Source organism: Lacerta agilis, chromosome 3 (assembly GCF_009819535.1).
Source record: "Lacerta agilis isolate rLacAgi1 chromosome 3, rLacAgi1.pri, whole genome shotgun sequence".
Taxonomy (NCBI): Eukaryota; Metazoa; Chordata; class Lepidosauria; order Squamata; family Lacertidae; genus Lacerta; species Lacerta agilis.
The window spans coordinates 39515297-39530566 of NC_046314.1; the positions used below are offsets into that span (position 1 = coordinate 39515297).

Consider the following 15270-nt stretch of genomic DNA (forward strand, 5'->3'; position numbering starts at 1 on the left):
AGAGAAAATACCCGTGATTTAAATTGATCCAGTTATGGAACAGCAATATAATTACAGTAGAAGCTCAGAGCAATGCATTAAGAAGTCGTGTAATGTGTAAGCACTCTAGTATTACAGGGCAATACTGAGATAAGCACAGTTCGTCACAAAAACCGTTCAGGATGGTGAAATCTAAAGTCCCCTGTGCAAAGTTCTGAAACGATAGCTTCAAATTGGCTGATGTAGCAACAAACACAACCTTCAGTTATGCACTGATGAGTAAATGGGCACAATGTACCAGCATATTCTGTGAAAATGGCACTGCAGTGAGTGGAAGTAGCTACGAGCCCCTTGCACAATTTCCATTAATATTAGCTGGGGCTTATGGATGAGGGTTGGCTGGAAACAGAGCCATAACTTAGTTGAAATCACTGAGAATAACTAACCTCAGGATTCAATGGCAGTGAACACTTTTTTTTTAAGAAAAGGAATGGCATACATATCACTATTAAAATTCATATGGTGCACAGACTGCATAGCATAAAGAGCAACTAAAATTATGAGCACAATTCCTTCTTGAAGGGCAACTAAAACAGATAAATATGACTTTCCGCCACAACATACCTCATTCAGTTCTGGAAATAGTTCCCGAATCCCAATATCTAGTAGAACATACGTTAACTAAAATAAAACGTAGAGATAAATTACATTCTGGAATTTGCAATACAGACTACAGTGACCGTAGGTGATTAGTAAGCCCCCCGCTTAGAAGAATCGCCACCTACATGGTAACAAATCCCAAACAATAACCTAAAAGGACTCCCATGGTACACTTGACAGAAAAGTACAACCCCACCCAGATGCAGATGAACCTTTAAGGGCTTATATACTGGGAGATGGAACCATTTTAAAACAAACTACAGTAGTTTAATAGGTTCTATTATTGTTAACTGTAGCTTTGTTGACAAACGCCACTTTGAATACCTTGTTATGACAAGATAAGCTGGCAGTAATCTAGTGCCTTCGTTCTGCCAGATCTCAAGTGGCAAATTTCATTAACCTTGCACAGAAATGTCACAGGGAAGAATTTTCTCATGCCACAGCTAAGGTGGCGCTGGCATCACAAATCCCAAGTGATCTTGCCAAACTCTGTATAGCCCCCATCTTCCTTGCCTATGCTCCCATGAGCTACCTACTGACATGCCATGAGTTACCTTACTGCTATCTATTTGAATTTATTTTGGCACCAATATCACAGATTTGGCATTTCTCTTCTAAACAAACAAGCAAGCAAACAAACAAATAAATATTTTATTTATACCCTGCTGCTCCCTGTTTAAAAACCGGGCTCAGGGTGGCTAACAGCAAGTATAAAACATTGATTAAAATGCAAAAAACAGCATAGAATACAAAATAAAATGCAGCATCAATATCAATAAAATTCAAAAATTCAGGGGTCATTTTTTTTGGGGGGGGGGGAACCAGTCAGTAGGCATTGAATGGCCACCAGGGCTAACTGGCCAAGTTGGTCCTACTAGGGCCAGCAAGGAGACCAGGGAAGAATTTAAATGTGGGGTCCCAGAAAGGGTTTCTTCATAGAAGAGGAAAGGGAAAGGGGAATAGAGGATCAGGCTAATTCAAACTGAAGGCCAGGCGGAATAGCTCTGTCTTACAGGCCCTGCGGAAGGAGATCAAGTCCTGCAGGGCCCTAGTCTCGTGGGACAGAGCATTCCACCAGGTCGGAGCCATCACTGAAAAAGCCCTGGCCCTGGTGGAGGATAGTCTGGCTTCCTTAGGGCCCGGGACCTTTAAGCTGCTATTATTCATGGACCTTAGGGTCCTCTGCAGGACATACCAGGAGAGTCGGTCCATAAGTACGAGGGTCCTAGGCCGCATAGGGCTTTAGAGGTCAAAACCAGCACCTTAAACCTGACCCTATACTCCACCGGGAGCCAGTGCAGCTGGTAGAGCACTGGGTGAATATGCTCCCATGGCAAGGACCCCGTGAGGAGCCTCGCAGCATTCTGCACCCGCTGGAGTTTCTGGGACAGTTTCAAGGGCAGCCCCGCGTAGAGCGAGTTACAGTAGTCAAGCCTGGAGTTGACCATTGCATGGATCACTGTGGCCAGGTCGGGGTGGGAAAGGTAAGGGAACAACTGCTTGATATGGTGAAGATGGAAAAATGTCGCCTTGGCTGTTGCTGCAACCTGCGCCTCCCTGGAAAGGGAGGCGTCAAGGATTACAACCAAACTTTTAACGGAAGGCACTGGCACTAATTGAGCCCCCACAAGAGAAGGGAGTTGGTCCCCCAACCCCATGCCATCCCAACCCAGCCAGAGGACCTCTGTTTTCAAAGGATTTAATTTCAGTCGGCTCCCACAAAGCCATCCAGCCACAGCTTCCAAGCATCTGGTCAGGGTAGCCATCCATCAGCAGATAGAGCTGAGTGTCATCAGCATATTGGCGACAACCCCGCCCAAAGCTCCAGACAATCTGGGCGAGGGGCGCATAAAGATGTTGGAAAGCATCGGGGAAAGGATTGTGCCCTGTGGAACTTCACACACCAAGGAGTGACACGGCAACATCTCCCTCCCTAGCGCCACCCTCCGTCCCCGACCTGAGATAAAGGAGCGCAGCCATTGTCAAGCTGTGCCCTGAATCCCCACATCGGCAAGGCGGTGGTCCAGAAGATCGTGATCGACCATGTCGAAGGCTGCTGACAAATCTAAAAGAATCAGCAGTCCCGACCCGCCTTGATCCACTTGTCTAGGGAGATCATCTGTTAGGGCAACCAGAGCCGTCTCGGTCCCGAAACCAGGATGGAAACTGGACTGAAATGGATCTAAAGCTTTGCAGCAGCAGGACAGTTTAGGGGGAAAAGGTAAGGGGGGGCATGATATAGGTGTTTAAATTGTGCATGGTGTGAATATAGAAACGCCTTTTTCACTCCATTGTAATACTAGGACATGGAGGAATCGAATGAAGCTGAATGTCGGACAATTCAGGACAGACAAAAGGAAGGGCTTCTTCATGCAGCACCAGGTTAAAACATTGGAGGTTGCTCTCACAGCAGGTAAAAGTGGCCCCCAACTTGGATTAGAGAAATTAATGGATAAAGCCATGATGGCTATATTCCACCTCCACTGCCCAAGGCAGCATACCTCTGAATACCAATTGCTGTGGAACACAAACGGGGAGAATGCTTCTGTGCTCATGTTTGGCTTGCAAGCTTTCCATAGTTGACCACTGTAAGAACAGGAAAGTGGACTAGACCGGCCCTTGGCCCTGGTTTCTCTCCAGCAGAAGGGGAAAGGAGGTCATTTCAAAACATTATAAATAATGGCTGTGAGTAAGAGCACCTACCTGTTTGTTGAGCACTGGCTGCTGCAGCCCATCAAACAGAAGTCTTATGCCTTCGTACTTGGCCTCCTCTCCAATGCACTTGCCTATCAAATCTGGACAAAATGCCAAAACGAAACCAGTTATGGCAACTCAAACAAGGAGGAGTAGATACTCAATTTGCCCAGATCATCCCTGGAGCTTTAAGTTATCAACAATGATTATTCTACAAGAGAGATCAGCTGGTGACACCCAGCTTCCCTGAAACATTTGGGCAAGATCAGCACCTCGACATATTGTTTTGTGTCTGGGCAAGCAGCACATTTCCTACTGGATCTATTGTTTGACAAGGGAGTGACTTCATGCCTCAAAGTTCATGAACCAACAAGTGTCCTGTTTGGGGGCACAGAGGCATGATCATGTTCTGCTCAAATGTAATGATTAACCGGCTGTGCCTATCCAATCTTAAGTTTTGTTAACTGCATTGATAATCCTCTGCTGGATGCACAATGCAGTATGACTTAGGTCAAGTCAGAGAAGTCTGACTAAATTTAGGTGGAGCGTTCCATAGAACAGAAGAGTTAACTCCTTTACAAGTCAGCTTGTTGTAGTCATCACAATTTGTTCAAATACAAGTTCTTTATATCATGCACAGGTAAGAGAGAAAATCCTTTGCACTCAATCGTGGCATATCTAGGGTCCCCTGCACCCTTGGCAAGAAGCAGCATTAGATTCAAGCTACAAGGCGGGGGCAAACGGTAGATACAAAGGCCAAGCAGCTAGCAGCAAATATGTTTCTGTGTGCCTGTGACACTATGGAGTTGTGGGCACCCATGCTACTGGGAAAGTGTCCCAATGAATGTGGCACACACCTTCTCAGCATAGTATGAAGAACGGATGTTCTCTTAGCATTCTACATAAGTGGGAAGTGGTTGCATCGCACCTGGAGTACAAGAAAGGCCCAGACAGAGGAGCCTCAAGCAAGAAAGGAGCACTTTTGGGCTGGGGAAGGCACCATAGGAAAAGATACACTTAGCAGCAGATATGAAGGAATCCTCTTGATTGTCAAATGAGACTGGAAAGCAGCAGGCACACCTTCAGCAAATGTGCCCTTTGCATTCTGGGAATCCCACACCCCTACAATGCTCTTTTCGAAGCATTAAACTATGAATTATCAAAGACATGACTGTATCTGAAATGAAGGAGGCTTCCAGAGGATGCTCCAGCCGATAAATTGCAAGAATCCAGCAATGCTTATGCCACTGCCAATATTGCTAAAGAGTTTATACAAAGAGAGAAAGTATTAAACAGTAAAAAAAAAACCCCACACCAAATTTGTCACATGAGAATTTCTATGGTCCATATAGGTTTTAGAAATGTAATGCCTCTCAAACCATCTCCCAAGTCTTTTAAGCTAGAATGTCTTAAAAAATGTGCCATTCAGCCTGATCAACTATTGTAATTTAAGCATGCCTCTCTTGACAGATCATGCTGCAAAAACACTCAACCTGGAATGTATTTCATCATTTCTTCAAAGGTCTGTTTTGCCCTCCTGTGCTTATCCTGAGGAGATCGAGGTTCAGAATTCTCACAAAATACAGCATCTGAAACAAAAGAAACCCATTTTTGCTCTGGTGCTATCAGCACAGGTTGACCGTTGCTTTAATTATCTTACTTGGTGAACTTCAGTTAATTAAATGCAAAAGATACTAACCTTTAAAAAAAGCCCTTTAGTTAACAGCTCTTGCTGAAGTATGCGCTAGTTTTTACTTTACGCAAAGACACACAACAACAACGAAAAGCAACTGTGCCAGTACCAAAATAAGTTACAAAACAGAGCATGTCTTTTTATCAAGAGAATAGCTCTCATTTGTGTGCACAACTTTCCACTAACCTCTCAGAAGTGTTATAAGCGACACCAGGCGATGCTCCTGAAAGAGTTGCTCCAGCTTGTGCTGCAGGTAGTAGTCTGTGTACTCCTCTAAGGTACGCTTGAAGAGAATTCGCCCTCCCATCAAGATATGGTGAAGCCAATCAGGAATATGGAAAACAACTCTACCTGCAAAGTCATTATCATTACATATATTTAGTGTATGGACATGCTTTTTTAAATTTTTGTAACACATTTACGTTTCAAAGCAGCTACCGAGGCTCTGATTAAACCTCCATGTTCTAAACAATGGGGGGGGGGGTGGTTACATATATACAGTGGTACCTCAGGTTAAATACGCCTCAGGTTACATACGCTTCAGGTTACAAACTCCGCTAACCCAGAAATAACGCTTCAGGTTAAGAACTTTGCTTCAGGATAAGATCAGAAATCGTGCTCTGGCGGCACAGCGGCAGCGGGAGGTCCCATTAGCTAAAGTGATGCTTCAGGTTAAGAACAGTTTCAGGTTAAGAACGGAGCTCCAGAACGAATTAAGTACATAACCAGAGGTACCACTGTACTGTAAACAAACTACATTAAAAAAATAAGTGTGCATGCACACGAAAGCTCATACCAAGAACAAACTTAGTTGGTCTCTTAAGGTGCTTCTGGAAGGAATTTTTTTATTTTTTATTTTGTTTCAACTACAACAGACCAACACAGCTACCTACCTGTAACTACATTTAAAAAGCTTATCTTGCAGATATTTGCAAAATGCCAACAAGACACACATATTGCTGTTAGCCATGGTAGCTAAACATGAACTTCCACACTACTAGTCAGAACACTCTGAGATCCAGAAGTGGAGACTAACGGGGGTGGGGGGGGGCAAGGCTACTGCCTTCACCTACTGCAGGCATGCTGTGGACCAAGGGTCACCAACCCCGAATCCATGGGTACCAGAGCGCCCATGAAAGCCTTTTTGGAGCTCCCAGGATGAACCACACACAACCCCCCAATTCCAAGCTTTTATCTTTTTATATTAGGTTTCTAAAAAATTTAGAACCTGTAATACGAGGCAAAACCTTATCATTTATCATGATAAATGTTCACAGCAATAGCATTTGTGTGTGTGTCTCTGTGTGTGTGATATCAATCTTGTGTGATCTTCATAATCTGTAAGCCTCAGGTTGTCTAGTGGAGCAGCAACAACTCTGTTGTAATTATGCCATGCCCCACCCTGGCAGCCATATTGTGTTATGCCACACCTTCTATGATGACTACTGGTGCGCATAGCACTTTCTCAAAATACTAGTCATTTACCTCCCTCTTGATTTAATAAGGAAAGTAAAGGAAGAGTGCGGAAGACAACATAGGAGTACAAAAACCTGCAGTTGCTGGAGCTTTCCTGGTGGCTGACAGATACTCTTTTTGTGGGAAGGGAGATTCTGGTGGTATGCCTGGTCTCTGAGTTCCATCTTTAGTGAGTGGTTCCTATTTATGATTAAACAACTGCACATGGTAAGTTAAATCCCATTCTTCCTCCAGCTGCCACCTCCTACTCGGCAGGGCTGAAGGAACTGTCCACTATTACTGAATATGCTCATCAATCTTACACATTGTGGTGATTTTAGGAAACAAAAATTCTGTGGGTGGCAAAAAGTGTTCTCTTTGCTGTAATTCCATCAGCACAGTTGTGATCAAAGTCCCACATTGCAGAAGGAGAGAGAAAACAACATCGAGTCAGCATGGGAATTGTGCCAACAACAAAACTTTCCACACCCATATCTTTGAAATGAGATTTAACTGATCCTGGCACAAATTCCCAACACACATAATATGTTGCATATGTTGTATTAACAGGCCCTCTGCTGAAACAGAAAACCAAGACATGATTTCTCACCAATGTACATTAAGTAGTCATAGACTCCTTCAACGGTCATCATTTCCATAAAGTAGTTCTGAATTTGTCTTCTCTCTAAGTTCTCTGAGCGGTTTGCGTTGTTCTTATACAGGTCATTAAAAAGCTGAAACAGGAAAGTATCAAGTTTTCAAACAGCAACATCACACACAAAACCCCCGTTCTTCAGTAATTTGCAGGTTTAATGGAAGCTGCATCACTTTTCTCTGGCAACAACAGAATAGCTGAAGCGGTCAGAAGTTCTGAAATGTTACCCAATATTACCATAAAAATGATGTTCTATTATTTTGAATGAAATTATCTGAGAGGTTGAAACATCAGCTTTACTCAGTTTTTAGCCATGTCAACCATTAACCCTAGTCTTGCAATCCAGCTATACCAAAATGAAGTCTTCACATCTGTGACATTCTGACTTTGAAGGAATCTGAATGGAGACGGAGGGATGAAAAGACAGGATTGAATGAACCAAGTAGCTTGTTCCTGTACATGGAAATGGTTTACAGATTTCTCCCTCTCAAACAGCAGCAATTGCCCTGCTATGTACGAGGGCATGTCTTTTGAAAAGGAGGGAAAGTTTCAAAGGCAATTTGTGAGATGGAATGATGGGGATCTGCTGTTTAAGGGGGGAAATCAAACTCTTACTAGATTTTGAGTGTGCCTAAGTATAGCTCTTTGGCTCCCAGTCTACAGACTTCACAGCTTATTCAATCACACAAAAGTTATGGTATAAATAGGTATTGATAAAAGCAACCAGGTTACGTTTACAATATCTGATTTTGTTTCTCACCCCAGCAGACATACCACATACCTTTTTGTTGTTTTCAGAAGTAGGACTGAGAATAGTAAGCTCGGGTTTACTTGGCTTAGGCTTGGGAGATTCACAGGAGTTAATAAAATTTATAATGAATGGCTCCAAGTGCTGGCCTTTCTGAAATTAACCAAACAATAGCTGTAATGGAACGTTTTCAAAAGAAAAGCTCTCTGGGACAAATCTACTATTAGTTATTGGGCGGGAGGGACAAACACAATTACAAACACAATTAATTAAGTTATACCCACCTCTTTCATTAGCTTCCCTGGGACAGATTTTATAATTTTACCTGCAAAAGAAAAATAGTAGGAAAAAATAAGCAATAATTCACATTAGCAATAACATAGCATTGATGTTCCTCCACTTATTTTATAGAATTGGGTTATATCCAGCTACATCATACGTAAAGTAGAAACCCTGCAGTTAATAGGTAGATTAATTTCAACAAGTCTACTCAAAGTAGAATTCAGCTGGCTGGATGGAATCTGCAAAGTTTGTCCCTTGATCTTTTTAAAAGCTAAATTCTCTTTTTAATCACGACTGCACCTCCTATCATTCAAAGCCATCGTTGCTGTTGTGTATACTTAAGTATTTCATGCATGGAATGAAACAGATAAAATATATACTTAAGTCTCACTGTGTTAGTATTCTTGTTTTTAATACTTTAAGTAATGTCATATTTTGCTCAGAATTACCGAAGAATCATAGAATGTTAGAGCTGGAAGGGTCATCTAGTCCAACCCCCTGCAATGCAGGACCCTCAGCTAAAGCATCCATGGCCTAATTATCTAATTGTGTACTTGTTTGTAACACCCTTCCTGTTAGTCATGCCTTTGAAGGTGAGATAAGAGAACACACGTTATTATCTACATGACAATGTATGTTTGGATCCAGACTTGCTTTCCCAAGAATGAAAGGCTCCCTCAGTCTGTGGAAGGGACTTTGACAGAGCAGAGGATCATGCTGTTAAAAATGGCAATTTGTTCCAATGTCTCCTTCCTCTTTCAGCCTCTACATCGCCTACCATGCTGCTCCAGAGCGTCCCCCCAATCCTCAGGATCTTGCTTTTCCGGGAGAGCTGACAAAAAAACCACCTCTTTCCTTCTGCCAGTGGGACCACCCTTGGATCGTTAGGATAACGTAACTGAGTTTTAAACCAGAGATGTACATTGGAAGTCGAACGGAATCGGTTCCGGAAGTCCGTTCAACTTCCAAAATGTTCGGAAACTAAAGCACAGCTTCTGACTGGAGCTTCCGGAAGCCAGCCGGAAGCCCCGTCAGACCTTCAGGTTCCAAAGAACGTTTGCAAACCAGAAAACTCACTTTCCGGTTTGCGGCGTTCAGGAGCCAAAACATCTGAGAACCAAGGCGTTTGGGATCCAAGGTACGACTGTATATTGTATTAGCTACCAAAGAGAAAGATTTCTATACACACATGGGAACTTCTAATTTTCTACTCTCCAATCATATGAATCATAGCTGGTTTAGACGGGTGGCAGAAAGCAGTTGTGGGTGTGTGCCAGTAGGTGAAGGAATGTTTTAATTGGTTAGAATCCAACATTTGCAATTTTGCCCTCAGCTATAGGGTTGTTGTTGTTGTTGTTGTTGTTGTTGTTGTTGTTTTACATACCTAGATTGACATCAGGCAACATTTTATCAAGAAACTGAGTCTCTCCACCATTAGGGGATAAGAAGTCAGCCAAAAGCTGGCTGTTGCTTAGTTCTGGATGTTGTGAAAGTTTCTTTCAGGGAGACAAAAAGAAAAACAAGCAATTACAATCAAATTAGCTTCTCTCTAGGAATGGAAATTAACTGTTAAATGTTGCAAGGTAAAAATCATGAGAAACAATTTGAATTAAAATGCCATTTGAGATCATGGTCATTCAAAATGTGTTGTGTGAATATCAGATGGCAAAAGTACACACTGAGAGAATGGAAAATTGATGAGGAGCAACCCAAGTTATCCACAGAAATAGGTACCGTATATCGCGGCGTATAAGGCGACTCGGCGTATAAGACGACCCCCCAACTTTTTATGTGAAAAAACAGAGTTTGGGGTATACTCACCCAGCCTGGGATCCATGGCTGCTGAGGCGGCGGCAGCGGCGGGGAGAGCGTCCCCCGCGCCACACAGGAGATCTCCGCGCTTGCCGCCCAAGCGCACAGCGGCCTCCATGGCTGCTGAGGCGGCGGCAGCGACGCCTGGGGCAGCGGGGAGAACCTCCCCGTCGCCCCAAAGGAGGCCTCCACGCTTGCCGCCCAAGCGCACAGCGGCCTCCACGGCTGCTGAGGCGGTGGCAGCGATGCCTGGGGCAGCGGGGAGAACCTCCCCGTCGCCCCAAAGGAGGCCTCCGCGCTTGCTGCTGAAGCGCAGGACGGCCTCCACGGCTGCTGAGGCGGCGGCAGCGACGCCTGGGGCAGCGGGGAGAAGCTCCCCGTCGCCCCAAAGGAGGCCTCCGCGCTTGCCGCCCAAGCGCAGGACGGCCTCCATGGTTGCTGAGGCGGCGGCAGCGACGCCTGGGGCAGCGGGGAGAACCTCCCCGTCGCCGCACAGGAAGCCTCCGCGCTTGCCGCCCACGCCCAGCCCGGGCTCCATGGCGGCTGAGGCAGCAGTTGCGGCTGGAGCGCCGGGGAGAGGCTCCATGCAGCCAGTGGCGGGGCGGAACTCCGGGTCACATCACATGATGTTGCCGGCGTACAAGACGACCCCCGACTTTAGAGAAGATTTTTCGGGCTTAAAAAGTCGTCTTATACGCCGCGATATACGGTACATCTCAAGTGAAGCTTCTTCATACCTGCAGATATTCCTGAAACTCCTCTCTCTTTGACATCAAGAATTCATAGTTCTTTGGTCCGATGATCCTCTTTGAAGGAAGCTGTGCATCAGGGAATGTACCTGATCATAGCACAATATGTAAAATATAGTTAAAGTGAAGATTTATTTTCACTTGCGCTAAAATCGTGTAAATTTTATCAAAGTAAAATGCTAGTTAAACCTCCCCAGGAGGGGAGGAGATGAACATACCATGAAATTCTGTTAGCTTTGACTCAAGAACATAAAATTCAAGGTATTTTCTGTAGACCGACCAGTGTTCAGGTTTGTGACCAACTGAAAATACATACAGATAATTATTTTTTTACTTTACCCTCTTGTTCATCCAAGAAGTGTTTTTAAAAAAAGTTCTACAGGCAAATGTACAAGTCTAGGACGATATGGAAAAAGTCCTCAGAGGGTGGTACTACTACTACTACTACTACTATTATCATCATCATCAACAACAACAGCAGCAATAATATCCTGCTGCAGTCATGCCTGGACCTTTTGAAAATAAGATTTGCAAAATTATAAATACAAAAGGAAATACCCCAGTCATCCTAACAGGTGCAATGTTCAATAACAGTTTATCAGGGTTTTAGACAATGCATTTGGACTTGCTGGTTCTTAATATTTTTTTAAGACATCACAGGATCTTGAAAACAACTAAGATAAAATGAGTGTGCACCAGAGCTAGCAAATCAAGAGTATTAAGGCAGGTAGGGTAAATAGGCATACACTTGTAAAGGTACTGGTACCTGCCATTCTGTCATTCCTTTCCACATCAATGCAAAATACAGGGATTCTCTCTTTCCTTTGAAGAGGGGGGTCTTCAAAGAAGTCCACATACGGGATGGTAATTTTCCAAGCTGCAAGATTGCGAGGGGTATTAGGCGTGCTAAGTGCCTCCACGGGAGAATCATCTTCCATTACCATGATGCCTTCTTCAATCTACAGTGGAAGATTCATGCATTAAGAGACCATTTTGAGCCTATTTTATTCAAGGTAACTTCAAATGTGTTTCCTTATGTGAACAAATGTATCTTGCCTTTTGACTATAATCACAGAGCTCAGGAAAGCTTACAATACAAAACAAAGTATTAAATTGTACTGTATGAAAGAAACAACAAAAACCCAGTGCTTTTTTTCTTAAAAAATATATTTAGGGGTTACTCTCATTTTTACTCAAGAAAACCACCATTTTATAGCTCAAATCAGGGAAAATAAATACAGTAAATGGACAAAAGTACAAAGATTCGTGAAATACGCGTACGCCTGCATCCCCTCAGAAAAAAGCACTGATAAAAACCAAGACCATATCTAAAGTTTCAAGAGGGCGTGGGGAACCTGTGGCTCCATTTACTATCGGCTCCAACCTGTGTGGCGAAAAATTAGGGACAATGGGTGTTGCAGCATTGCCACAACAATTCTTTATTTAGCTATGTCTGAAAGAATCTGCCTTGAACACAATACATACAAAGTGGCACAAGCTCTCAAGAGAGCCAAGCAACTTCAAGGATGAAACTCATGTGATCGTGTTCACGCACTTGTGTTGCTAATCGGTAACCATAAAATGAAGCAAGACAGAATGGACTAAAGTGGAGACAGGGAGCAACCATAAAACGGATTGGTGGCAACATACGGTGAACAGGAGAGAGGACGAGTGTGCAGCAGTCAAAGCTGCTAGGACAAAGAAGAACCAACTCACAAAGTCATCCTCTCCTTCAGCCAGGCCGTAGTTGGGCAGCACTGCGCCTTCCATTGTGGTACTCTTGAACACGCCTTTAATTTTGCTACTAATACTTCTGATTCCGGACGATTCTCCTTTTCTCTGCATGCTCCTACATGAAATAAAAAGGGAAATGCATACTGCGTAGCTATTCCAAGGAGAGGAAACTGAAATACCGCAAAGGGAACATTGAAACAACACTACTGCACATTTCTTTGCCCCAATCCAGCAAGGGAGACCAAAGGGGAAAGGAACCAGGCTTCTGCTAGTAATAGACACATACAAACAGATGTGTTGCCAGTTCTGACATTTCTGGTAGAGTAAGAGGCGAGACACATTCCTGGTACATGCATACCTTGTCCTCTATTCAAAGCCCTCTGGATTGGGGCCTATGATCTATTTCACTTTAGCATTTACAACAGGGGTGGGGAACCTTTGGCCCTCCAAATAACTACACCAGAGGCTGTTTTAGGGCAGCACAACTAGTTCCCCCACAATGGGCGCCAAGCAGAGAGGGAGCCCAGTAAGCACTTGTTCAGTTATGGGAAGGAAGTGTGAGGGCTCTGACAGGGTCCTCTTTCCTTCTTTCTGAAGCCTAGTTAGCACTTGCCCTGCTTTGGGGTGGGGTGGGGTGGGGGGCTCTAGGACCCTGCAGGAGTCCTCGTACCACCTTCCAAAAGCCCAGCATAGCATGAGGGCTGGGGAGGGGTTGCCAAATTTTGGCCTAGTTCAGGGCACCATCATACCAAAGCCTGCCCCCGACTACTCTCCTATCATCTCTAATCATTGGTCACTGCTGGCTGGACTGATGGGAGTTGGAGTCCAGCAACATCTGGAGGGCCACAGGTTCCTCATCCCTGATTTACTGTGTAAATTTCACACTATGACTATATTTAGAAATTGCAATAAACTATGGTTTGTCGTGATGGGAACAAGCATATCCCTCCCTTCTGGGATCCCATGTTCACCCTCCCCCACTTTCTCCAGAGCAGCCATGAGGATTACAGGAAACTTCCACTGCCAATTTCAGTTAACCACAGTTTAGCATGCTGTCCAAATCCTAAACTATGGTTAATCTTAACTGTGGTTTGGTGAAAGAAGTCAGACTGATATCCCATGATTTGAAGTTAAGCTTAATCATGCTTCATTGGGTTTGACTGACCTGAGAAACTGCAATTAATTAGAAATGGAGCTGAGAGCTCCCTAAGAGTGGCTGGGGAAACCCAGCCAGATGGACGGGGTATAAATAATAAATTGATGGTGATGATGTTACACTGGAGGAAGAGTGGGAGGATGTGAATCTGGAGGTAGGCTAGGCTTGTCCGTCACATCAAACCATGGTTTCTCATTACATCTGAATGCAACAGCAGCAAATCATCATCAGCTGTGAAATACTGGGTACATGGAAGGAATGCTTTTGATATCGCAAGGGCCTCGATGGTGTGTGGGTGTGTGAATGCAGACACAGTAACATTGTTAATGTGTAAACGTATTGCACCCTCCTCTTGCCCCATAAAATACTTCTCTAGGGCTCAGGCTAGCCAGGGTTAGGTGCAGCAAGCCAGCTTTGCTTCCTGCCCAAGCTTGGCAACCAGGCTCTTACACTGGAGAAAGCTAACAGGAGCATTTGGGGACAGCACTACGTAGGATAGGCTGCTAAACCTGCTCCTTGGCCTTGATGATCCCACCTCTTGATAACCTAACTTATTCCTGTATGCACAGCTCCCTCTTCATCACCCGATACTGTCTGGGAGAAGAAGGCTTCTGTTTCTGGCCAGAGAAGTGTGACGGAATGTTAAAGAAACGGCTCAAAATATACAGATTACAAAAACCCATAGCTTTCTGAAATGCATCCATCCAAGTCAGGCATGGCCAAACGTGGCCCTCCAGCTGTTTTGGGACTACAATTCCCATCATCCCTGACCACTGGTCCTGTTAGCTAGGGGTGGTCAGAGTTGTAGTCCCAAAACAGCTGGAGGGCCAAGTGCTCCAAGTTCTGAGTGTGGGGGGGAAAGGAACCAATTGTTTTCTTACTATAGCACCCTTTCTGTCAAATACAAAACAGAAGCTGATGCAGTAACAATAATCAAGGAAACTGGCTATTCATATTGCAAAAATCACAGTGAGTGGTATGGGGGTGGGAGAGTGCTGAATAACGTACGCTTAAGCTATTGTTTAACTTGCACATAAATTATCAAGCATTTACACAGGCATGTGTGATATGAGACAACCCTAACTTACTTTAAAGCAGCAGGGAGAGATGGAAAAAAGCCAGATGGGAGGGTTAGGACTGACTGAAAATGAGGGAAAACAGACGCAGACGAAGCCTCCTGGCTGGAGAAAGCAGCTTGCCCTAAAGAAGGTGGCTTGATGCATGGCTTATAATCTTGCTCAGAGCTAGAGCAACTTATAACAGAGCATCCAGAAGGCAGCAAATTCAAATGAAAAGACAGACATTAGCCAACAAATCTGCATTCCTCACAAAAAAAGCCATGCTTCACATATATGGCCGCTTCATGCATGCACGCTGGCCTGACGCCCTTAAACCAAACAAAGCCAACTTCATTTCCTACTCTAGAAACACACCAAGCTTCCGAGTGGGGGTGGAAAAAACCCACACAAAATGTGGGTCTTATTTAAAAAGTGGTAGTAATGGTAAATAAAAAAATGGGGGGGGGGCACTATTTGGTAATAGCTATGGAATAACTGGAGTGTGTTTTCTGCTAACAAAAGCACTGCTAAACAGAACAGGGTCTTCAGATATCTGCTTGTTAACCCTTACTATTCTGATTGCAGTGTGCATCTG

General features: G+C 44.2%; 1 protein-coding gene across 1 annotated transcript in view; it reads right to left on the reverse strand.

Annotated features, from left to right (window-relative positions):
• SNX14 (sorting nexin 14) overlaps nt 1-15270 on the reverse strand; it is a 36183-nt gene that overhangs the window by 65 nt on the left and 20848 nt on the right. Inside the window, exons 16-27 of the mRNA XM_033143354.1 lie at nt 12444-12576; nt 11494-11686; nt 10946-11029; nt 10716-10816; nt 9551-9662; nt 8169-8209; nt 7918-8037; nt 7092-7215; nt 5213-5377; nt 4827-4922; nt 3343-3434; nt 604-660 (exon numbers count right to left, since the gene is read on the reverse strand). Coding sequence (XP_032999245.1) covers nt 604-660; nt 3343-3434; nt 4827-4922; nt 5213-5377; nt 7092-7215; nt 7918-8037; nt 8169-8209; nt 9551-9662; nt 10716-10816; nt 10946-11029; nt 11494-11686; nt 12444-12576 — 1318 coding nt within the window. The remainder of the gene's footprint in view (nt 1-603; nt 661-3342; nt 3435-4826; nt 4923-5212; nt 5378-7091; nt 7216-7917; nt 8038-8168; nt 8210-9550; nt 9663-10715; nt 10817-10945; nt 11030-11493; nt 11687-12443; nt 12577-15270) is intronic.